This window comes from Rutidosis leptorrhynchoides, chromosome 6 (genome assembly GCF_046630445.1).
Source record: "Rutidosis leptorrhynchoides isolate AG116_Rl617_1_P2 chromosome 6, CSIRO_AGI_Rlap_v1, whole genome shotgun sequence".
NCBI lineage: Eukaryota > Viridiplantae > Streptophyta > Magnoliopsida > Asterales > Asteraceae > Rutidosis > Rutidosis leptorrhynchoides.
Genome location: NC_092338.1, coordinates 396,748,486 through 396,772,820, shown reverse-complemented (window position 1 = coordinate 396,772,820; position 24,335 = coordinate 396,748,486). Strand labels below are relative to the sequence as shown.

At 36.0% G+C, this 24,335-nt stretch overlaps 1 protein-coding gene across 2 annotated transcripts; it reads right to left on the bottom strand.

Annotated features, from left to right (window-relative positions):
* Window positions 1-167: 167 nt before the first annotated feature.
* On the bottom strand, window positions 168-5,168 carry LOC139852600 (probable protein phosphatase 2C 35). 2 transcript variants are annotated; one of them, XM_071841906.1, is made up of 3 exons: window positions 4,014-5,168; window positions 767-898; window positions 168-657 (listed from the first exon to the last, which is right to left on the bottom strand). In XM_071841906.1, the coding sequence occupies exons 1-3, from the start codon at window positions 4,926-4,928 to the stop codon at window positions 478-480; spliced, it is 1,227 nt and encodes a 408-aa protein (XP_071698007.1). In that variant the 5' UTR covers window positions 4,929-5,168; the 3' UTR covers window positions 168-477. The 2 variants fall into 2 exon arrangements, with proteins under 2 accessions (XP_071698007.1, XP_071698008.1); XM_071841907.1 differs by having other exon boundaries at window positions 519-657; window positions 767-890.
* Between the last annotated feature and the right edge of the window lie 19,167 nt (window positions 5,169-24,335).

Sequence of the window (24,335 nt, the reverse complement as noted above, 5' to 3'; positions counted from 1 at the left end):
ATATTTGCTAGGTCAACAATGTCACCTAACCTATATCTCGTTGAAGCACCACCCGATTTGCTTGAGTCATTGGTATTGTTCTCAGTTGCCTTTCGCACGTAACATTGTCTCCCGCGTTCTCTTGCTCGGTGTGTTTACATACTTCAAATATACTCACCAGGCTATAATTGTTCAAAAATCAAAGTGACACTTACAGTAGTTGGTTAGTTACAATCTGCAATGTCATCAGCAATTCTTAATAGAGAAAACACATCATTCAAACATCTACAACTAACTCCATGCATTTTCATAATTCGTTAACGTACATTCAACATCATCTGACGCCTATGGCAACTAGTCTGATAACCTAATCAACGTGTCAGTTACTTCTATCAATCTACGCAATACCACAAGGGAAAAATCGTGTGATTTTTGTGTTAGCTATTACACAAATAAACTGCTGTCAAAAGGGTTGGCCCGAACTATCTTTTGGGTGGTTCAAGTGGTTGACTTGTGGTCATTGATTGATAAAGCAACCTGATGAAAATGAAGTTTTTGCGATAAATTGCTGCCAACTGACTGAAACATCTCCGACCTTGGAGGAGTAATATCCGGTTTCGTATTTGATTGATGAATACTACTTTCACCTTCTTCTTCTTCTTGATTGTTAGCACCTGACTATTGTCATAAATAAATACCGACGTATAAGCAACAGAAGACTCTAATTATAATGATGTGATCGATCTACTTCAAATGAAATCACTTGTATAATGATAATGATTCTTACATTGGTCAAGCCACTAACATGTACAACTATGATTGTTATATCATCCGTCCGATTCTCTTGCTCTAACCACAATTTGTACGATTCTGCAACAACTGCAGAACATGCGCTCCGAGGATCCATGTATCTGTTAACCTAGGCAACAAATAACCATACATAAGCTAAGAAAAATCTCCTCAACTCGAAAGCTTATAAACCTATACAAAAAGATACCGACTTATAACCCAACAAAATGCGTATTAGATATGTAACAAATAGTCAGTATTAATTTTAACCCAAATTGCTATGATTTCACAAGACACATAAAGGCACAAATTTTAAGTTACTTAATAAAAGCATAGCAACATCTATTTTACGAATTAACATTAAAGAAATCTTAGGCAGATACCTCAACTAGTTAAAAAGAACATCTAACGAAGGTTGTGTTGGTTTATTTTGGCTAGTAGAAGATATGTTTATCCCACATTGGTGGGAGGAAGATGTGAGGGGTGAGTGACTTGGTTATATAAGAGGGGCTAAGTCTTCATTCCAAATCGCACCAATCAATACACTTTAAGTATTTGATTATTTCTTTCTTTCTTACCCTTGTTTGAGAGTTGTATTAGTTAAATATTTTGGAGAGTGTAGTTGGCTTAAGAGAGTCGTCTATATCATTGTAACAATTTGTGATATAGTGTATTTTCTCTCTTTGGAGGCCGGTGGTTTTTCTCCTGTTTTGGAGTTTCCACGTTAAATCTTGTGTTGTGTATTGTTCTTATTTCTTTATTATTATTGTTGGGCTGGGTGGTGGGAATTAGGGAGACCGTAATTTCCCAACAACTGGTATCAGAGCGTCAGGTTTGACGGGGGTCTCGGTTATAGGATTCGGAGTATGCTCTGTGGTTGCCACGTGAGTGGATCGTCCACATCAGAAACGAGTTCTATTGATCGTATAGGGTATCTGGTTAGACAATATTTTTTTCTAATTCGTAGTAATAGTTGGATTTGTTAGTGGCCTAGTTGTGGATTTCCGATTTAAAGGGTCCTGGCTACCTGCTACATCTTTTGGCTATTCGAAACGTGAGCAAAATCAGAGAAAGTTGTTGTCTATAGGATACGGATACGATGTCGAAGTTCAGTCCAATGAGGTTTGATGTAGAGAAATTTGATGGGATGATCAATTTTGGCTTATGGCAGGTTCAAGTCAAGGATGTGTTGATTCAGTCCGGTTTACACAAGACTTTGAAGGGTAAACCCACCCTTGTTCCTGGCAGTGATTCTAGCAGTAAGTTCGATGAAGAAGAATGGGATGATATGGATTTGAGGGCAGCAAGTGCGATTCGTTTGTGTCTTGCAAAGAACGTGCTTGCAAATGTGCACGGGTTATCAACGGCAAAGGAGCTTTGGGTTAAACTAGAGCAGTTGTACCAGGACAAGGGCATCTCAAATCGGTTGTGTCTTAAAGAACAATTTCATACTCTGCGTATGGATGGGGGTTCAAAGATTTCAGATCATCTAAGTATTCTTAACGGTATTGTTTCAGAACTGGAGGCTATTGGAGTTAAAACGGATGATGAAGATAAAGCTTTGAGGTTGATATTATCTTTATCATCGTCTTATGAACACATGAAACCTATTTTGATGTATGGGAAGAAAACTCTGAAGTTTGAAGACGTTACTAGCAAGCTCCTATCCGAGGAGAAAAGACTGGAAGGTAACGGGGTCTCGTCATCAGGAGATACGATAGTGTTGTGTTCGGATAGGCAGAAGAGAAACTCTAGAAAGAATCTGACATGCTGGAAGTGCGGGAAGACTGGACATGTAAGGGTTAATTGTCCCGGTGGAGCTAATCCGGCAAATGGCTCCAAAGACGCTAACATTGTCTCTGTTGTTACGGAGAGTGACGAATTCCTCTGAAGTCACGTCATCCTCATGGTGTGTCCGCGCCACCGTGGAAAGGGATGTTCGTTAGCGGTTCCACAATTACACATGGGCATTGGTTTGGCGTTGATGCAGGTTGTGTGGTGGAAACTGATGTTGTAGCTGATGAAACTTCCAGGGAAAGCCAAACAGGAAGTTGCACCATAAAGTTTCAGCTGGTTGTTCAACAACATGTGCCGAGGTGAAATGCTTGGAATGTGATATTCTAAGTGCTATACTCTTAATGGTGGAGTATGATAATTCTTGTTAAGAGTTATGATTGTCTGTGATGACAATGATTGTCGGTTTAGACAATGTTCGATGAAGATGCAAGTTTTGTCTCTTGGGAGATAATGTCAACGGCATGAAGATGAGGATCTTGAAGTTGTCGTCGAGGAAGCATCTACATCGGTTATCCTTGCAATGTGGAAGCATGGTTATCTTCTTCTATCCAAAAGGTGGAGATTTGTTGGTTTATTTTGGCTAGTAGAAGATATGTTTATCCCACATTGGTGGGAGGAAGATGTGAGGGGTGAGTGACTTGGTTATATAAGAGGGGCTAAGTCTTCATTCCAAATCGCACCAATCAATACACTTTAAGTATTTGATTATTTCTTTCTTTCTTACCCTTGTTTGAGAGTTGTATTAGTTAAATATTTTGGAGAGTGTAGTTGGCTTAAGAGAGTCGTCTATATCATTGTAACAATTTGTGATATAGTGTATTTTCTCTCTTTGGAGGCCGGTGGTTTTTCTCCTGTTTTGGAGTTTCCACGTTAAATCTTGTGTTGTGTATTGTTCTTATTTCTTTATTATTATTGTTGGGCTGGGTGGTGGGAATTAGGGAGACCGTAATTTCCCAACAGGTTGCTCATTGGTACTATAAAGCAATAATATCTAAAGAACAATAACTATGCTACCAAATTAAGAGGTTTTATCAGGGGAGGCCCGGAGGGGAACAAAGCGATCGACCGCGCTCAGGGCACATGGTTTTTTAGTAGCCCAAATTTTTATATACACATAATTGGAGATTTGAGAATAGTGGGAACTAGTGAAACACAACTCAAGCAGCAAAGACGAAGCACAATAGGCCCAAAAACAAAAATCAAATGGTCCCAGAAAAAAAGAAATCAAAGTCCACTAGCACTCTAGCAAGACCCAGAGGACATTTTTAGAAACACTTATATTATTCGTTAGGGCCTAAGGGCCTTTTTTCCAACTCGTTCTAAGTACTTAAATTCTCGGGACCGGCGTTGGGTTTTATAAATGCAGATAGCTTAACTAGTTGAAGTGCACATCTAGGATTGCTAATTAATGTCAAAAATCTATCAACAGTATAATAATCATAACATACCATATCAACAACTGCTTGACTGGATAAAAACTCGAATACACCATCACTCGCAAGTACAAAAAACGGATTCTTATCCGTAAGTTGAACAACCGAAACTTCAGGAACTGCAACAACACCAATCTTTTCAGCTATGCTATCACCTACACTACGTGTAAACGCAGTACCAGGATACATCCCATTTTGCATCCATAATCGAGGCGGATCACTACCCGCAGTTTCTTCATCACCCCACGTTTGAACACTCGGATCTTTCACACCTTCAACTTGATCAACGCTCAAAACCCTAGCTCCACACTCTTTCACTCGTTCACACTCATCGTTTCTAAAAGGCGTTTGATCTCTAGACAAATCTTGCGCAACAATATGCCTATGATCATCACCTTCTTTAACTGAAATCACAGCTCGTGAATCACCTACATTCGCTACATAAAGCTTATCACCAATCACAAGAACAGTAATCGCAGTTGTACCACTCATCGAATCATCTATATCAGGATTATCATGAAGCTCATTGTTTGTGGTAGCAAACGCGTTATTGTAAGACGTAATAGGATCTTCTAACAACTTATCGTCACTTGTAAGAAGCTCGACGAGCCTATTGTTAACGAAATTCGAACATTGTTTACCCGTATGACCATGCCCATCAAACACACCGAAGAAATGGACATTTGGGTTACCTTGAATACTTGTTTTGATACAAAAACAATCTTGGTTTTCTTTATTTGGCGAATCGGGATAATACCCACGTCGTGTAAGCACTGCACACTCGAGCTTATAATTATGAGAAGGTACCTGAACAATTTCTAACAGCTCGTCTGTACTTGCGGTTTTATCTTTTTTTCCCTTCGATTTTTGACCACCGTCAGACCACGATGACGAAAAATTTCGACAACATTTGCAATAAACACAACCCATGTCCCACAAAAAAACCAAACTTTGCAGACCTTGCACGCACACCACCTGTTTGTTAAAACTCCCAAGAGAAAAATATAAATCAAACCCTGCACGCACACCACCTGTTTGTGAAAAGTCCCAAGAGAACCGCAAAAATCAAATCGCAAATAAACTTGATGATAATTTGTTGATGCAAAACAAAACCTAGAAGATATTTCGTGTTTTTTTTTTAGTTATATTTTTGATTTTGTTTACCCCTGGTCAACGATGATGATGATGATGATGATGATCAAAATTTGATTTTCATTTCAAGAACAGCTCGAAATTCAACATGTTACTATTAGAATTATGTCAAAAAAGGTGAATGATATGAAGGTTCTGGGAATATGATGGTGGAGAAAAGGGGGAAAAACCCAAAAATCAAATCGCAAACGTACAAAACAAATAATGACTCATTTAATTTTTTAATAAAAAAAAACGTTACGTCGTACACTTTGAAGTTTGAATTTGTTATCACTTTATATTTGGGCTCCAAAATAGTTGTAGATCCACATTGTGAGCCCAAATGTAAATAGGTGACTAGCTCATATTTAGATTGTGTTTTGTGCTTAAAGCCCATCAGGATTAGCATCCTTGAATTAATATTTGTGTAAAAATAATTTTTTTGTTTTTTAATTAAAAGTGTTTTTTTTTTCATACGGGATTAACGGTCAATTTTGTTTTAGATTGTGTTTTGTGCTTAAAGCCCATCAGGACTAGCATCCTTGAATTAATATTTGTGTAAAAATAATTTTTTTGTTTTTTAATTAAAAGTGTTTTTTTTTCATACGGGATTAACGGTCAATTTTGTTTCCAACTCTAAAAATCTACACACTTTAAGAGTAGCTACCATCAATTAAGTAATCATTATGAAATAGTAGCTACTCTTGCTTACGTATAATTAGCTCGTCATGTTAAGACATGGAGATGCAGCTTTTAATGTAATAACTTTACATGCAAGGGTGGAGCTTTACGAGGACAAGGAAGGGTTATCGCATCCCCAATAATGAAGAACTAGTGATATTTGTAGCTTTTGAGTTACGGATATTATGGACATACAAGATTTTGAATCAGCTAAATCGGAGTTTCTCAAAAAAAAATTGTTGTAAAAAATGGGTAAGACTCGCAAAATTTACGTTATCAGCAATTTACTTCACAAGATTTCCATCGTTTCAAACCTCATTAACATGACATCTTGAGGTGACCATGGAAAAGGTTAGAAACGATCATTGAATTACCCAGTTAGATCGCGTACACATAAGTAAAAATACTTCCTTTTCTCAGATGATATAAACAATACGGAGTAAAATTTTATTCATTTACCCATTTATATTTTTCTTTTAGGTAATTTTCACTACTCAAAAAAATTTGTTCAAATTCCACCACTTTTTACATGTGGTTGAAATTGTTAGCAAACAAATTTTGACACATCTTCGAACATTGTGGTTGTTAATAATGACGATTGTAAGATAATGACATGTTTATAATGTTACTAAGACCGCATGTTACATTGATTGTGACATAGTCAAATTTTTTATGAAAAAAAGATAAAATCTAACTTTAACATGATAGTGTTAAATTTTGAAGTTATTTTATGATGAATGTCAAATTCTAGTAAGTCTCACATTTTTTTATTTATTTTCTTTTTGTTATGAATAAATAAAGTAAAAAAATTAACATCCATCAAATTAAGCTACAATTATTAAATAAACTAAAATTTATAAAAATTACATTGATTAAAATTTGTAAACATACTAATTAAATAAACAAAAATTCAATAATGGTGTGAAAGTTTGGAGGAATGTGCTAGATATGCTCGAAGAGACCTTCTCTTAGTTGATCGTGCACCTGTTTGTCTCGTATATCTCGAGAATTATTTTTCAATATCTTCCTTTAATTCTAACACGGCTGGTTATATTTGATAGTTCAGCAAGCATTTCTTCCTTAATCAAACTGATAACGAATCTATTGTTATAGTGTAATATAGCACAATGTTGTTATCGTTGGTATGGCGGAACAAAGGGATTGTGTATTTGCAGTGAACGTCGACGAGGTGGAGGATGGTGAAATCGAATTTTGTGCTTCGTCCGGCGATCCTCCGGCGCCGGTATCTTCACCGGAAGTGGTTGAACGGGTGTCAGATGAGGTGCAATTGCCGAGGGAACAGAATGCGTCTTCCAATGTGGGCGCTGTAGTGCTCGAGAATCAAGTTCCATTTTCGCCGGAAAACGTTCTGGCCAAAGGTGACGCCGAAGAGGTGAAGGTTGAGGATGATCGTGAATCTCGAAGGTCTGATTCTGGTTCTACCTTTTCGGATCTCAAACGTGATTGTGAAGGTCTCGAGACAAACGGTAAAAGTGATTGTGATGGTCTCGATACAAAAAGCAAAAGTGATTGTGATGTTTTCAATAAAAATGACTGTCCTTTTGAATTTCAAACAAATGAAGAAGCTTGTAAACCAGTTTTCGAGGAGACAAAGTTATTTAATTGTTTTAATGTCAAAGATACTTTTCATCAGGAACCCATGGCGTATTGTTGTCAAAAGCAACCTGGGCCTATATTGTAACGACCGGACTTTTTCGACTTGCTTTTGTGCTTGTTACTTTCTGCGAAACTGCGTATTTGTGCGTACTGAGCTATATTATATTCTGAGATCTTATTTCATGATTAATTACCTTCGTTTATACCATACAACGTGCCATTAAGTACTTAGTTACTTAACTTGACCCTCGAATGCTTTTACGACCATTAGTGTCACTTGACGTTGAGAACGAGCTATATGTTTTGGTACACGTTTAACTTTTGTCGTAATTGGAATATTACGACTACGAAATACTAATTGTTATTTTCTAATAACAATTACTTGGGCTTTTGGTTGCTTAATTATACTTAGTAATTTACTTGTGCTCACTAGTTAGTCTTGTTGGACTTTCTACCTTGTTGGACTCAAGCCCACCCTACTCTAGCTAATGGACTATTTAATTAGCCCAATTTTAATAAGTTTATGACCCATATAAGTGTAAGACAAATGCCCATTTATTAGAGGAAACATACTAGCATTTTTGTTAACCATAATCACAATTGTTGCATGGGATCCCAACATAAGCACCAACTTTAGACAACCATTAACCAAAAAGCAAAAGTTTGTCCCCCCTCCCCCCCCCCCAAGGCCGACGGCCACCACCACCTTGCCAACCCATTACCTCCTATAAATACCATGCTAATTCCTCACATTTCACACTTGATCTCATTCACAAATTACACACACTTACTCTCTTATTCTCTCTCTAGTCTTTCTCACTCTAAAAATTGTAAGTTTCAAGTTTTATTCTTCTTCTTTTCTTCTTCTTGTAGTCAACATCATCATCATCATGTAGAGATCAAGCTTTTTAGCTTCTTGATCTTGTTATATCTTGTAGATTCAAACTTTAGTTTGAATCCTTCAAGAACATGAAAGATTCAAGCTTTCTAGCTTTGAATCTTCATTTACTTGTTATATCTAGCTTATGATTTCTTTATTTTGTTGGATAGCAAAGGCATTGAATGTTCGTCAAGGTGAAGATTTGTTGGATGCTAGCTTGGCCAAGCCTACAATGTTATTTGTTGACTCAATTCCAACTTGCTTTCACATTAGAATGAAGCCTAGATACATGCATGACAACTTTTTTCTTACAAACTCTAGAAGGCTAACTATGTTATGAGTTGTATTTGAGATGTCAAATTCAAATTGTATACATATTGGTATTACAAGTCAAAGAAAGGGGGGTGCACTAGAACTTACAACTTGTTTTCAACTTGACAACAACTTGTTTACAACTTGATAAATGGAAGGAGTAGTCAATTTGAAGTCTTCTTCTTAACATACAAAGTTCAACTATAAAAGGATGTGCATGGATTTCATTTGTGAATCATCCCATACTTGAAAGAGTTTAATTAACTCTTGTAAAAGTAGTATAGAGAAAAGAGTGATGTATAGAATTGTTAATCAAAATCTATACGAGTGAGTTAAGAGGGAAGTGTTATAATCTAGTGAGCGGTCTAAATACTTTGTTAGTATTTTAGATCCTAGATTGAGTGATACATTGTAACCTCGAGTTTGTCATATTTGCTAATAAAATCCTTCCCTGCTTCCGCCCGTGGACTAGGTCTTACGCCGAACCACGTAAATCTCGTGTCTTTATTTATTGCTTAATTGTTCTATTAATTTCTCGGGTCTTGAAAGTGCGCTAAATCACAACAAACTGGTATCAGAGCATAGCTGTGATTAAATATTCAAGATGACGATAATCAGGTCTGATGTAGAGAAATTTAATGGCCAGAACGATTTTGGTCTTTGGCGAATGAAGATGCGGGCTTTATTGAGCCAACAAGGTTATTTGTTAGCTTTGAAAGGGAGAGAACATCTACCCGAAAAGTTGACAGATGAAGAGAAGGATGAACTTCTGGAAAAGGCACACGGCATGATTATTCTAAATCTTGCCGATTGTGTGCTTAGAGAAGTTGCGGCAGAAACCACACCGGCTGGACTTTGGAAACAGCTAGAATCTCTATATATGACTAAGAGTCTCACGAACCTGTTGTATATGAAACAACGATTCTATACTTTTCGGATGAAAGAAGGTTCATTAAATGATCACATCGATGAGTTCAATAAAATAATTTTGGACTTCAATAATATTGGTGTGAAAATTGATGATGAAGATCAATCGTTAATTTTTTTATGTTCCTTGCCAAAATCGTACGAGCATTTGGTTACAACTCTACTATATAGTAGAAAAACTATTTCCATGGAGGATGTCAAATCTACCTTAAACTCTAGGGAGTTAAGGAAGAAATCCTCGGCGGATTATGTGGAAGAAAGTGCGGAAGGTTTGGTGGCGAGAGGAAGACGTAACGATAGAGCATCAAGTAGTAACAACAAGGGTCGTTCTAGATCAAAAACAAGATCTAGAAAGATCAAGTGTTACAATTGTCACAAGGAAGGTCACATACGTAGAGACTGTCTAGACTTAAAAGGAAAGAGAGAGATTTGGAATGCAACGGGAGCCGAAAAAGTTGTCGCGGTTGCAGAAAATGATTCTGATGGCGCAAATGTTCTTAGTGTTACCGATAGCCGCTCAGTTGACGAGTGGATTCTTGATTCGAGTTGTTCTTATCATATGTGTCCTATTAGGGATTGGTTTGCCACCTACCGAGAAATAAATGGTGGTAAAGTCCTTATGGGAAATGATGTAGCTTGTAAGGTTATTGGCATAGGAAAAATCCAAATCAAGATGTATGATGGCACGGTGAGGACTTTGACAAAAGTCAGGCATGTTCCAGAATTGAAGAAGAATCTTATTTCCTTGGGTACTCTGGAATCCATCGGTTGCGAGTATCGAGCTCAAGGTGGAGTATTAAAAGTCTCTAGAGGTGCACTTGTTGTGATGAAAGGTGAAAAGTTCAACGGCCTTTACTTGTTAAAGGGTAACACGGTCACTGGTGCGGCTGGAGTTTTTTCATCAGATAAAGATGTAGATACCACCAAGTTATTGAAATGTCCCGTTCTTATTGATTAAAAACGTTCCATATTAATTGATTTCGTTACGAGGTTTTGACCTCTATATGAGACGTTTTTCAAAGACTGCATTCATTTTAAAACAAACCATAACCTTTATTTCATAAATAAAGGTTTAAAAAGCTTTACGTAGATTATCAAATAATGATAATCTAAAATATCCTGTTTACACACGACCATTACATAATGGTTTACAATACAAATATGTTACATCGAAATCAGTTTCTTGAATGCAGTTTTTACACAATATCATTCAAACATGGACTCCAAATCTTGTCCTTATTTTAGTATGCAACAGCGGAAGCTCTTAGTATTCACCTGAGAATAAACATGCTTTAAACGTCAACAAAAATGTTGGTGAGTTATAGGTTTAACCTATATATATCAAATCGTAACAATAGACCACAAGATTTCATATTTTAATACACATCCCATACATAGAGATAAAAATCATTCATATGGTGAACACCTGGTAACCGACATTAACAAGATGCATATATAAGAATATCCCCATCATTCCGGGACACCCTTCGGATATGATATAAATTTTGAAGTACTAAAGCATCCGGTACTTTGGATGGGGCTTGTTGGGCCCGATAGATCTATCTTTAGGATTCGCGTCAATTAGGGTGTCTGTTCCCTAATTCTTAGATTACCAGACTTAATAAAAAGGGGCATATTCGATTTCGATAATTCAACCATAGAATGTAGTTTCACGTACTTGTGTCTATTTTGTAAATCATTTATAAAACCTGCATGTATTCTCATCCCAAAAATATTAGATTTTAAAAGTGGGACTATAACTCACTTTCACAGATTTTTACTTCGTCGGGAAGTAAGACTTGGCCACTGGTTGATTCACGAACCTATAACAATATATACATATATATCAAAGTATGTTCAAAATATATTTACAACACTTTTAATATATTTTAATGTTTTAAGTTTATTAAGTCAGCTGTCCTCGTTAGTAACCTACAACTAGTTGTCCACAGTTAGATGTACAGAAATAAATCGATAAATATTATCTTGAATCAATCCACGACCCAGTGTATACGTATCTCAGTATTGATCACAACTCAAACTATATATATTTTGGAATCAACCTCAACCCTGTATAGCTAACTCCAACATTCACATATAGAGTGTCTATGGTTGTTCCGAAATATATATAGATGTGTCGACATGATAGGTCGAAACATTATATACGTGTCTATGGTATCTCAAGATTACATAATATACAATACAAGTTGATTAAGTTATGGTTGGAATAGATTTGTTACCAATTTTCACGTAGCTAAAATGAGAAAAATTATCCAATCTTGTTTTACCCATAACTTCTTCATTTTAAATCCGTTTTGAGTGAATCAAATTGCTATGGTTTCATATTGAACTCTATTTTATGAATCTAGACAGAAAAAGTATAGGTTTATAGTTGGAAAAATAAGTTACAAGTCGTTTTTGTAAAGGTAGTCATTTCAGTCGAAAGAACGACGTCTAGATGACCATTTTAGAAAACATACTTCCACTTTGAGTTTAACCATAATTTTTGGATATAGTTTCATGTTCATAATAAAAATCATTTTCTCAGAATAACAACTTTTAAATCAAAGTTTATCATAGTTTTTAATTAACTAACCCAAAACAGCCCGCGGTGTTACTACGACGGCGTAAATCCGGTTTTACGGTGTTTTTCGTGTTTCCAGGTTTTAAATCATTGAGTTAGCATATCATATATATATATATAGAACATGTGTTTAGTTGATTTTAAAAGTCAAGTTAGAAGGATTAACTTTTGTTTGCGAACAAGTTTAGAATTAACTAAACTATGTTCTAGTGATTACAAGTTTAAACCTTCGAATAAGATAGCTTTATATGTATGAATCGAATGATGTTATGAACATCATTACTACCTTAAGTTCCTTGGATAAACCTACTGGAAAAGAGAAAAATGGATCTAGCTTCAATGGATCCTTGGATGGCTCGAAGTTCTTGAAGCAGAATCATGACACGAAAACAAGTTCAAGTAAGATCATCACTTGAAATAAGATTGTTATAGTTATAGAAATTGAACCAAAGTTTGAATATGATTATTACCTTGTATTAGAATGATAACCTACTGTAAGAAACAAAGATTTCTTGAGGTTGGATGATCACCTTACAAGATTGGAAGTGAGCTAGCAAACTTGAAAGTATTCTTGATTTTATGAAACTAGAACTTTTGGAATTTATGAAGAACACTTAGAACTTGAAGATAGAACTTGAGAGAGATCAATTAGATGAAGAAAATTGAAGAATGAAAGTGTTTGTAGGTGTTTTTGGTCGTTGGTGTATGGATTAGATATAAAGGATATGTAATTTTGTTTTCATGTAAATAAGTCATGAATGATTACTCATATTTTTGTAATTTTATGAGATATTTCATGCTAGTTGCCAAATGATGGTTCCCACATGTGTTAGGTGACTCACATGGGCTGCTAAGAGCTGATCATTGGAGTGTATATACCAATAGTACATACATCTAAAAGCTATGTATTGTACGAGTACGAATACGGGTGCATACGAGTAGAATTATTGATGAAACTGAACGAGGATGTAATTGTAAGCATTTTTGTTAAGTAGAAGTATTTTGATAAGTGTCTTGAAGTCTTTCAAAAGTGTATGAATACATATTAAAACACTACATGTATATACATTTTAACTGAGTCGTTAAGTCATCGTTAGTCGTTACATGTAAATGTTGTTTTGAAACCTTTAGGTTAACGATCTTGTTAAATGTTGTTAACCCAATGTTTATAATATCAAAAGAGATTTTAAATTATTATATTATCATGATATTATGATGTACGAATATCTCTTAATATGATATATATACATTAAATGTCGTTACAACGATAATCGTTACATATATGTCTCGTTTCAAAATCATTAAGTTAGTAGTCTTGTTTTTACATATGTAGTTCATTGTTAATATACTTAATGATATGTTTACTTATCATAATATCATGTTAACTATATATATAACCATATATATGTCATCATATAGTTTTTACAAGTTTTAACGTTCGTGAATCACCGGTCAACTTGGGTGGTCAATTGTCTATATGAAACCTATTTCAATTAATCAAGTCTTAACAAGTTTGATTGCTTAACATGTTGGAAACATTTAATCATGTAAATATCAATCTTAATTAATATATATAAACATGGAAAAGTTCGGGTCACTACAGTACCTACCCGTTAAATAAATTTCGTCCCGAAATTTTAAGCTGTTGAAGGTGTTGACGAATCTTCTGGAAATAGATGCGGGTATTTCTTCTTCATCTGATCTTCACGTTCCCAGGTGAACTCGGGTCCTCTACAAGCATTTCATCGAACCTTAACAATTGGTATCTTGTTTTGCTTAAGTCTTTTTAACCTCACGATCCATTATTTCGACGGGTTCTTCGATGAATTGAAGTTTTTCGTTGATTTGGATTTCATCTAACGGAATAGTGAGATCTTCTTTAGCAAAACATTTCTTCAAATTCGAGACGTGGAAAGTGTTATGTACAGCCACGAGTTGTTGAGGTAACTCAAGTCGGTAAGCTACTGGTCCGACACGATCAATAATCTTGAATGGTCCAATATACCTTGGATTTAATTTCCCTCGTTTACCAAATCGAACAACGCCTTTCCAAGGTGCAACTTTAAGCATGACCATCTCTCCAATTTCAAATTCTATATCTTTTCTTTTAATGTCAGCGTAGCTCTTTTGTCGACTTTGGGCGGTTTTCAACCGTTGTTGAATTTGGATGATTTTCTCGGTAGTTTCTTGTATAATCTCTGGACCCGTAATCTGTCTATCCCCCACTTCACTCCAACAAATCAGAGACCTGCACTTTCTACCATAAAGGGCTTCAAACGGCGCCATCTCAATGCTTGAATGGTAGCTGTTGTTGTAGGAAAATTCTGCTAACGGTAGATGTCGATCCCAACTGTTTCCGAAATCAATAACACATGCTCGTAGCATGTCTTCAAGCGTTTGTATCGTCCTTTCGCTCTACCCATCAGTTTGTGGATGATAGGCAGTACTCATGTCTAGACGAGTTCCTAATGCTTGCTGTAATGTCTGCCAGAATCTTGAAATAAATCTGCCATCCCTATCAGAGATAATAGAGATTGGTATTCCATGTCTGGAGATGACTTCCTTCAAATACAGTCGTGCTAACTTCTCCATCTTGTCATCTTCTCTTATTGGCAGGAAGTGTGCTGATTTGGTGAGACGATCAACTATTACCCAAATAGTATCAAAACCACTTGCAGTCCTTGGCAATTTAGTGATGAAATCCATGGTAATGTTTTCCCATTTCCATTCCGGGATTTCGGGTTGTTGAAGTAGACCTGATGGTTTCTGATGCTCAGCTTTGACCTTAGAACACGTCAAACATTCTCCTACGTATTTAGCAACATCAGCTTTCATACCCGGCCACCAAAAATGTTTCTTGAGATCCTTGTACATCTTCCCCGTTTCAGGATGTATTGAGTATCTGGTTTTATGAGCTTCTCTAAGTACCATTTCTCTCATATCTCCAAATTTTGGTACCCAAATCCTTTCAGCCCTATACCGGGTTCCGTCTTCCTGAATATTAAGATGCTTCTCCGATCCTTTGGGTATTTCATCCTTTAAATTTCCCTTTTTTAAAACTCCTTGTTGCGCCTCCTTTATTTGAGTAGTAAGGTTATTATGAATCATTATATTCATAGATTTTACTCGAATGGGTTCTCTGTCCTTCCTGCTCAAGGCATCGGCTACCACATTTGCCTTCCCCGGGTGGTAACGAATCTCAAAGTCGTAATCATTCAATAATTCAATCCACCTACGCTGCCTCATATTCAGTTGTTTCTGATTAAATATGTGTTGAAGACTTTTGTGGTCAGTATATATAATACTTTTGACCCCATATAAGTAGTGCCTCCAAGTCTTTAATGCAAAAACAACCGCGCCTAATTCCAAATCATGCGTCGTATAATTTTGTTCGTGAATCTTCAATTGTCTAGACGCATAAGCAATCACCTTCGTTCGTTGCATTAATACACAACCGAGACCTTGCTTTGATGCGTCACAATAAATCACAAAATCATCATTCCCTTCAGGCAATGACAATATAGGTGCCGTAGTTAGCTTTTTCTTCAATAACTGAAATGCTTTCTCTTGTTCATCATTCCATTCAAATTTCTTCCCTTTATGCGTTAATGCAGTCAAGGGTTTTGCTATTCTGGAAAAGTCTTGGATGAACCTTCTGTAGTAACCAGCTAGTCCTAAAAACTGGCGTATGTGTTTCGGAGTTTTCGGGGTTTCCCACTTTTCAACAGTTTCTATCTTTGCCGGATCCACCTTAATACCTTCTTTGTTCACTATGTGACCGAGGAATCGAACTTCTTCCAACTAAAATGCACACTTTGAAAACTTAGCGTACAATTCTTCCTTCCTCAATACTTCTAACACCTTTCTCAAATGTTCACCGTGTTCTTGGTCATTCTTTGAGTAAATAAGTATGTCATCAATGAAAACAATGACAAACTTGTCAAGGTATGGTCCACACACTCGGTTCATAAGGTCCATGAACACAGCTGGTGCATTAGTTAAACCAAACGACATGACCATAAACTCGTAATGACCGTAACGTGTTCTGAAAACAGTCTTTGGAATATCATCTTCTTTCACCCGAATTTGATGATACCCGGAACGTAAGTCAATCTTTGAATAAACAGACGAGCCTTGTAGTTGATCAAATAAGTCATCGATTCTCGGTAGTGGGTAGCGGTTCTTGATGGTAAGTTTGTTCAACTCTCGGTAGTCGATACATAACCTGAATGTACCATCTTTCTTCTTGACAAACAAAACAGGAGCTCCCCACGGTGATGTACTTGGTCGAATGAAACCATGCTCTAAAAGTTCTTGTAATTGGCTTTGCAGTTCTTTCATCTCGCTGGGTGCGAGTCTGTAAGGAGCACGAGCTATTGGTGCAGCTCCTGGTACAAAATCTATTTGAAATTCAACGGATCGATGTGGGGGTAATCCCGGTAATTCTTTCGGAAATACATCGGGAAATTCTTTTGCGATGGGAACATCATTGATGCTCTTTTCTTCAGTTTGTACTTTCTCGACGTGTGCTAGAACAGCATAGCAACCTTTTCTTATTAGTTTTTATGCCTTCAAATTACTAATAAGATGTAGCTTCGTGTTGCCCTTTTCTCCGTACACCATTAAGGGTTTTCCTTTTTCTCGTATAATGCGAATTGCATTTTTGTAACAAACGATCTCTGCTTTCACTTCTTTCAACCAGTCCATACCGATTATCACATCAAAACTCCCTAACTCTACTGGTATCAAATCAATCTTAAATGTTTCGCTAACCAGTTTAATTTCTCGATTCCGACATATATTATCTGCTGAAATTAATTTACCATTTGCTAATTCGAGTAAAAATTTACTATCCAAAGGCGTCAATGGACAACTTAATTTAGCACAAAAATCTCTACTCATATAGCTTCTATCCGCACCCGAATCAAATAAAACGTAAGCAGATTTATTGTCAATAAGAAACGTACCCGTAACAAGCTCCGGGTCTTCCTGTGCCTCTGCCGCATTAATATTGAAAACTCTTCCGCGGCCTTGTCCATTCGTGTTCTCCTGGTTCGGGCAATTTCTAATAATGTGGCCCGGTTTTCCACATTTATAACAAACTACATTGGCGTAACTTGCTCCGACACTACTTTCTCTGCCATTACTCGTTCCGACACCATTTGTTCCTTTCGTTCTATTAACCCCTGGTCCGTAAACCTCACACTTCGCCGCGCTATGCCCATTTCTTTTACACTTGTTGCAAAATTTGGTGCAGAACCCCGAGTGATACTTTTCACACCTTTGGCATAGCTGCTTCTGATTGTTGTTGTTGTTGCGGTTATTATTGTTGTTGGGATGATTGTTGTAGTTGCTGTTGTTGTTGTTGTTGTTGTTGTTGTTGTTGTTGTTGTTGTTGTTGTTGTTGTTGTTGTTGTTGTTGTTGTTGGGCCGTTTGTTGTAGTTGCGATTGATGTTGCGATTGTTGGGATAATTGTTGCGATTATTGTTGTAATTGCTGTTGTTGTTGTATTGGTGATTCTTATCACCGTTTTCCTCCCACTTTCTTTTGACTTGCTTCACATTGGCCTCTTCAGCAGTCTGTTCTTTAATTCTTTCTTCAATCTGGTTCACTAGTTTGTGAGCCATTCTACATGCCTGTTGTATGGAGGCGGGCTCGTGTGAACTTATATCTTCTTGGATTCTTTCCGGTAATCCTTTCACAAACGCGTCGATCTTCTCTTCCTCATCTTCGAACGCTCCCGGACACAATAGGCATAATTCTGTGAATCGTCTTTCGTACGTGGTAATATCAAATCCTTGGGTTCGTAACCCTCTAAGTTCTGTCTTGAGCTTATTGACCTCAGTTCTGGGACGGTACTTCTCGTTCATTAAGTGCTTGAATGCTGACCACGGTAGTGCGTAAGCATCATCTTGACCCACTTGCTCTAGATAGGTATTCCACCATGTTAATGCAGAACCTGTGAAGGTATGCGTAGCGTACTTCACTTTGTCCTCTTCAGTACACTTACTTATGGCAAACACCGATTCGACCTTCTCGGTCCACCGTTTCAATCCGATCGGTCCTTCGGTTCCATCAAATTCCAAAGGTTTGCAGGCAGTGAATTCTTTGTAGGTGCATCCTACATGATTTCCTGTACTGCTAGATCCAAGGTTATTATTGGTATGTAGCGCAGCCTGTACTGCGGCTATGTTTGAAGCTAGAAAAGTACGGAATTCCTCTTCATTCATATTCATGGTGTGTCGAGTAGTCGGTGCCATTTCCTTCAAAATAGTCAAATGGAACAAGTTAATCATACAGAATATTAAGAGTAGTTAATAGTATTTCGTAGCATAATATGAACTCATTTATAAAAGCTTTTTCTTCATATTAGCGTTTTATAAGTTTAAATTCGGGTAGTACCTACCCGTTAAGTTCATACTTAGTAGCTAATATACAATTCAACTACTACAATTCTATATGAAAAACTGATTATAATAATATTTCGCGTTCAAACTTTTACACAATATTTTACAAACTTACAATACCGCTTATTTTACATATAGCATGAAATATAGCACACAATAAATTTGATACAAGATGGTTGTGAAGATAATTCTAGCTAGTACACAAGTCGTTCAGCAAAGGCAATAAAGACACGTAATTCATACGTCCAGAAACAAGTCATGCATTCTGGTTTTACTAGGATTACTTCCCATCCTTGGTCTTGTGGAACATAACCGTTATGGCCGTTGATAAGACAGCGTGTTGTAACGTCGTCAAAGGGACGAGGGTTACGTAATGTCCAACAGTCCCGTAACAATCTAAAAACCTCATTTCTTACCCCAATTACCGACTCCGTCACTTGTGGGAACGTTTTGTTTAATAGTTGTAGCCCGATGTTCTTGTTCTCACTTTGGTGAGAAGCGAACATTACTAATCCGTAAGCATAACATGCTTCTTTATGTTGCGTGTTAGCCACTTTTTCTAAATCACGAAGTCCAATATTCGGATATATTGAGTCAAAATAATTTCTTAACCCATTGCGTAAAATAGCATTTGGGTTCCCCGCAATATATGCGTCAAAGTAAACACATCGTAACTTATTGGTTTCCCAATGTGATATCCCCCATCTTTCAAACGAAAGTCTCTTATAAACCAAGACATTCTTGGAACGTTCTTCGAATGTCTTACAAACTGATCTCGCCTTAAATAGTTGTGCCGAAGAATTCTGACCGACTCTAGACAAGATTTCATCAATCATGTCTCCGGGTAGGTCTCTTAAAATATTGGGTTGTCTATCCATTTTGTATTTTTATACTGTAAAATAGACAAGAGTTAGATTCATAAAAAAAAATACTTATTAATACAAGCAATTTTTACATATATCATAAAGCATAAGCATACTATATTAAATATATTACACCACACGAATACAACTATCTTATTCCGACTCGCTTGTTTCTTCTTCTTCGGTTTTGGTTCATTTTGCCAAGTTTCTAGGGATATATGATGTTCCCCTAATACGAGCCGTCGTTTTCCACATTGGTTTAGAAAAACCTGGTGGTTTAGAGGTTCCCGGGTCATTGTTACAACTTAAGGACTTCGGGGGTTGACGTTACATATAAAGTTCATCGGGGTTGGAATTAGATTTCTCTATTTTTATGCCCTTTCCCTTATTATTTTCTTTTGCCTTTTTAAATTCAGTTGGGGTAATTTCTATAACATCATCGGAATTCTCGTCGGAATTCGATTCATCGGAGAATTGGTAATCCTCCCAATATTTTGCTTCCTTGGCGGAAACACCATTGACCATAATTAACCTTGGTCGGTTGGTTGAGGATTTTCTTTTACTTAACCGTTTTATTATTTCCCCCACCGGTTCTATTTCTTCATCCGTTTCCGATTCTTCTTCCGGTTCCGATTCTTCTTCCGGTTCCGACTCTTCTTCCGGTTCCTCTTCGGGAACTTGTGAATCAGTCCACGAATCATTCTAATTTACATTTGACTCTTCATTATTATTAGGTGAGTCAATGGGACTTGTTCTAGAGGTAGACATCTATCACATAATATCAAACGCGTTAAGAGATTAATATATCACATAATATTCACATGTTAAAAATATATAGTTTCCAACAAAATTTGTTAAGCAATCATTTTTCAAGTAAACACGGTCGAAGTCCAGACTCACTAATGCATCCTAACAAACTCGATAAGACACACTAATGCAAAATTCTGGTTCTCTAAGACCAACGCTCTGATACCAACTGAAATGTCCCGTTCTTATTGATTAAAAATGTTCCATATTAATTGATTTCGTTGCGAGGTTTTGACCTCTATATGAGACGTTTTTCAAAGACTGCATTCATTTTAAAACAAACCATAACCTTTATTTCATAAATAAAGGTTTAAAAAGGTTTACGTAGATTATCAAATAATGATAATCTAAAATATCCTGTTTACACACGACCATTACATAATGGTTTACAATACAAATATGTTAAATCGAAATCAGTTTCTTGAATGCAGTTTTTACACAATATCATTCAAACATGGACTCCAAATCTTGTCCTTATTTTAGTATGCAACAGCGGAAGCTCTTAGTATTCACCTGAGAATAAACATGCTTTAAACGTCAACAAAAATGTTGGTGAGTTATAGGTTTAACCTATATATATCAAATCGTAACAATAGACCACAAGATTTTATATTTCAATACACATCCCATACATAGAGATAAAAATCATTCATATGGTGAACACCTGGTAACCGACATTAACAAGATGCATATATAAGAATATCCCCATCATTCCGGGACACCCTTCGGATATGATATAAATTTCGAAGTACTAAAGCATCCGGTACTTTGGATGGGGCTTGTTGGGCCTGATAGATCTATCTTTAGGATTCGCGTCAATTAGGGTGTCTGTTCCCTAATTCTTAGATTACCAGACTTAATAAAAAGGGGCATATTCGATTTCGATAATTCAACCATAGAATGTAGTTTCATGTACTTGTGTCTATTTTGTAAATCATTTATAAAACCTGCATGTATTCTCATCCCAAAAATGTTAGATTTTAAAAGTGGGACTATAACTCACTTTCACAGATTTTTACTTCGTCGGGAAGTAAGACTTGGCCACTGGTTGATTCACGAACCTATAACAATATATACATATATATCAAAGTATGTTCAAAATATATTTACAACACTTTTAATATATTTTGATGTTTTAAGTTTATTAAGTCAGCTGTCCTCGTTAGTAACGTACAACTAGTTGTCCACAGTTAGATGTACAGAAATAAATCGATAAATATTATCTTGAATCAATCCACGACCCAGTGTATACGTATCTCAGTATTGATCACAACTCAAACTATATATATTTTGGAATCAACCTCAACCCTGTATAGCTAACTCCAACATTCACATATAGAGTGTCTATGGTTGTTCCGAAATATATATAGATGTGTTGACATGATAGGTCGAAACATTGTATACGTGTCTATGGTATCTCAAGATTACATAATATACAATACAAGTTGATTAAGTTATGGTTGGAATAGATTTGTTACCAATTTTCACGTAGCTAAAATGAGAAAAATTATCCAATCTTGTTTTACCCATAACTTCTTCATTTTAAATCCGTTTTGAGTGAATCAAATTGCTATGGTTTCATATTGAACTCTATTTTATGAATCTAGACAGAAAAAGTATAGGTTTATAGTTGGAAAAATAAGTTACAAGTCGTTTTTGTAAAGGTAGTCATTTCAGTCGAAAGAACGACGTCTAGATGACCATTTTAGAAAACATACTTCCACTTTGAGTTTAACCATAATTTTTGGATATAGTTTCATGTTCATAATAAAAATCATTTTCTCAGAATAACAACTTTTAAATCAAAGTTTATCATAGTTTTTAATTAACTAACCCAAAACAGCCCGCGGTGTTACTACGACGGCGTAAATCCGGTTTTACGGTGTTTTTCGTGTTTCCAGGTTTTAAATCATTGAGTTAGCATATCATATAGATATAGAACATGTGTTTAGTTGATTTTAAAAGTCAAGTTAGAAGGATTAACTTTTGTTTGCGAACAAGTTTAGAATTAACTAAACTATGTTCTAGTGATTACAAGTTTAAACCTTCGAATAAGATAGCTTTATATGTATGAATCGAATGATGTTATGAACATCATTACTACCTTAAGTTCCTTGGATAAACCTACTGGAAAAGAGAAAAATGGATCTAGCTTCAATGGATCCTTGGATGGCTCGAAGTTCTTGAAGCAGAATCATGACACGAAAACAAGTTCAAGTAAGATCATCACTTGAAATAAGATTGTTATAGTTATAGAAATTGAACCAAAGTTTGAATATGATTATTACCTTGTATTAGAATGATAACCTACTATAAGAAACAAAGATTTCTTGAGGTTAGATGATCACCTTACAAGATTGGAAGTGAGCTAGCAAACTTGAAAGTATTCTTGATTTTATGAAACTAGAACTTTTGGAATTTATGAAGAACACTTAGAACTTGAAGATAGAACTTGAGAGAGATCAATTAGATGAAGAAAATTGAAGAATTAAAGTGTTTGTAGGTGTTTTTGGTCGTTGGTGTATGGATTAGATATAAAGGATATGTAATTTTGTTTTCATGTAAATAAGTCATGAATGATTACTCATATTTTTGTAATTTTATGAGATATTTCATGCTAGTTGCCAAATGATGGTTCCCACATGTGTTAGGTGACTCAAATGGGCTGCTAAGAGCTGATCATTGGAGTGTATATACCAATAGTACATACATCTAAAAGCTATGTATTGTACGAGTACGAATACGGGTGCATACGAGTAGAATTGTTGATGAAACTGAACGAGGATGTAATTGTAAGCATTTTTGTTAAGTAGAAGTATTTTGATAAGTGTCTTGAAGTCTGTGTATGAATACATATTAAAACACTACATGTATATACATTTTAACTGAGTCGTTAAGTCATCGTTAGTCGTTACATGTAAATGTTGTTTTGAAACCTTTAGGTTAACGATCTTGTTAAATGTTGTTAACCCAATGTTTATAATATCAAAAGAGATTTTAAATTATTATATTATCATGATATTATGATGTACGAATATCTCTTAATATGATATATATACATTAAATGTCGTTACAACGATAATCGTTACATATATGTCTCGTTTCAAAATCATTAAGTTAGTAGTATTGTTTTTACATATGTAGTTTATTGTTAATATACTTAATGATATGTTTACTTATCATAATATCATGTTAACTATATATATAACCATATATATGTCATCATATAGTTTTTACAAGTTTTAACGTTCGTGAATCACCGGTCAACTTGGGTGGTCAATTGTCTATATGAAACCTATTTCAATTAATCAAGTCTTAACAAGTTTGATTGCTTAACATGTTGGAAACATTTAATCATGTAAATATCAATCTCAATTAATATATATAAACATGGAAAAGTTCGGGTCACTACAGTTATGGCACATGCGCCTTGGACACATGAGCGAGAGAGGAATGATGGAACTTAGTAAACGAGGTTTGATGTGTGGCCAGAATATCAGAAAATTAGAATTCTGCGAGCATTGTGTATTCGGAAAACAGAGCCGAATAAAGTTTGGCACAGCCGTTCATAGGACAAAAGGTACTTTGGATTATATCTATTCAGATCTTTGGGGTCCATCTCCTGTTCCTTCAAAAGGTGGTGCGAGATACATGTTAACCTTTATTGATGACTATTCGAGAAGAGTGTGGGTTTATATCCTTAAACGTAAGGATGAAGTCTTTGTCAATTTCAAGCAATAGAAGATGATGATAGAGAAGCAGACTGGAAAGTTCATCAAGCGCTTGAGAACTGACAATGGACTGGAATTCTGCAAAGGCGAATTCAATGAGTTCTGCAAGAACGAAGGCATTGTGAGACACCACATAGTGCAGTTTACACCACAACAGAATGGCGTTGCAGAACGAATGAATAGAACGCTCTTTGAGCGAGCGAGGTGTATGCTCTCAAATACAAAATTACCAAATATATTTTGGGCTGAAGCTGTCAACACGGCTTGTTATTTGGTAAATCGATCTCCATCAACGGCAATTGATTGTCAAACTCCTTTGGAGAAATGGTCAGGTTCCCCTGCAAGTTATAGTGATTTGAAGATTTTTGGTTGTCCTGCTTATGCTCATGTGAAAGA

Bases quoted from the DNA above. Each gene is read 5' to 3' on its own strand.
- LOC139852600 (XM_071841906.1), bottom strand. From the start codon at position 4,928: ATGGGTTGTGTTTATTGCAAATGTTGTCGAAATTTTTCGTCATCGTGG. The intron at 899-4,013 runs GTATGTTATGAT...TTTGTTGCCTAG, and splicing joins GTCAAGCAGTTGTTGATATG to GTTAACAGATACATGGATCC. The intron at 658-766 runs GTAAGAATCATT...TTATGACAATAG, and splicing joins ATGTTAGTGGCTTGACCAAT to TCAGGTGCTAACAATCAAGA.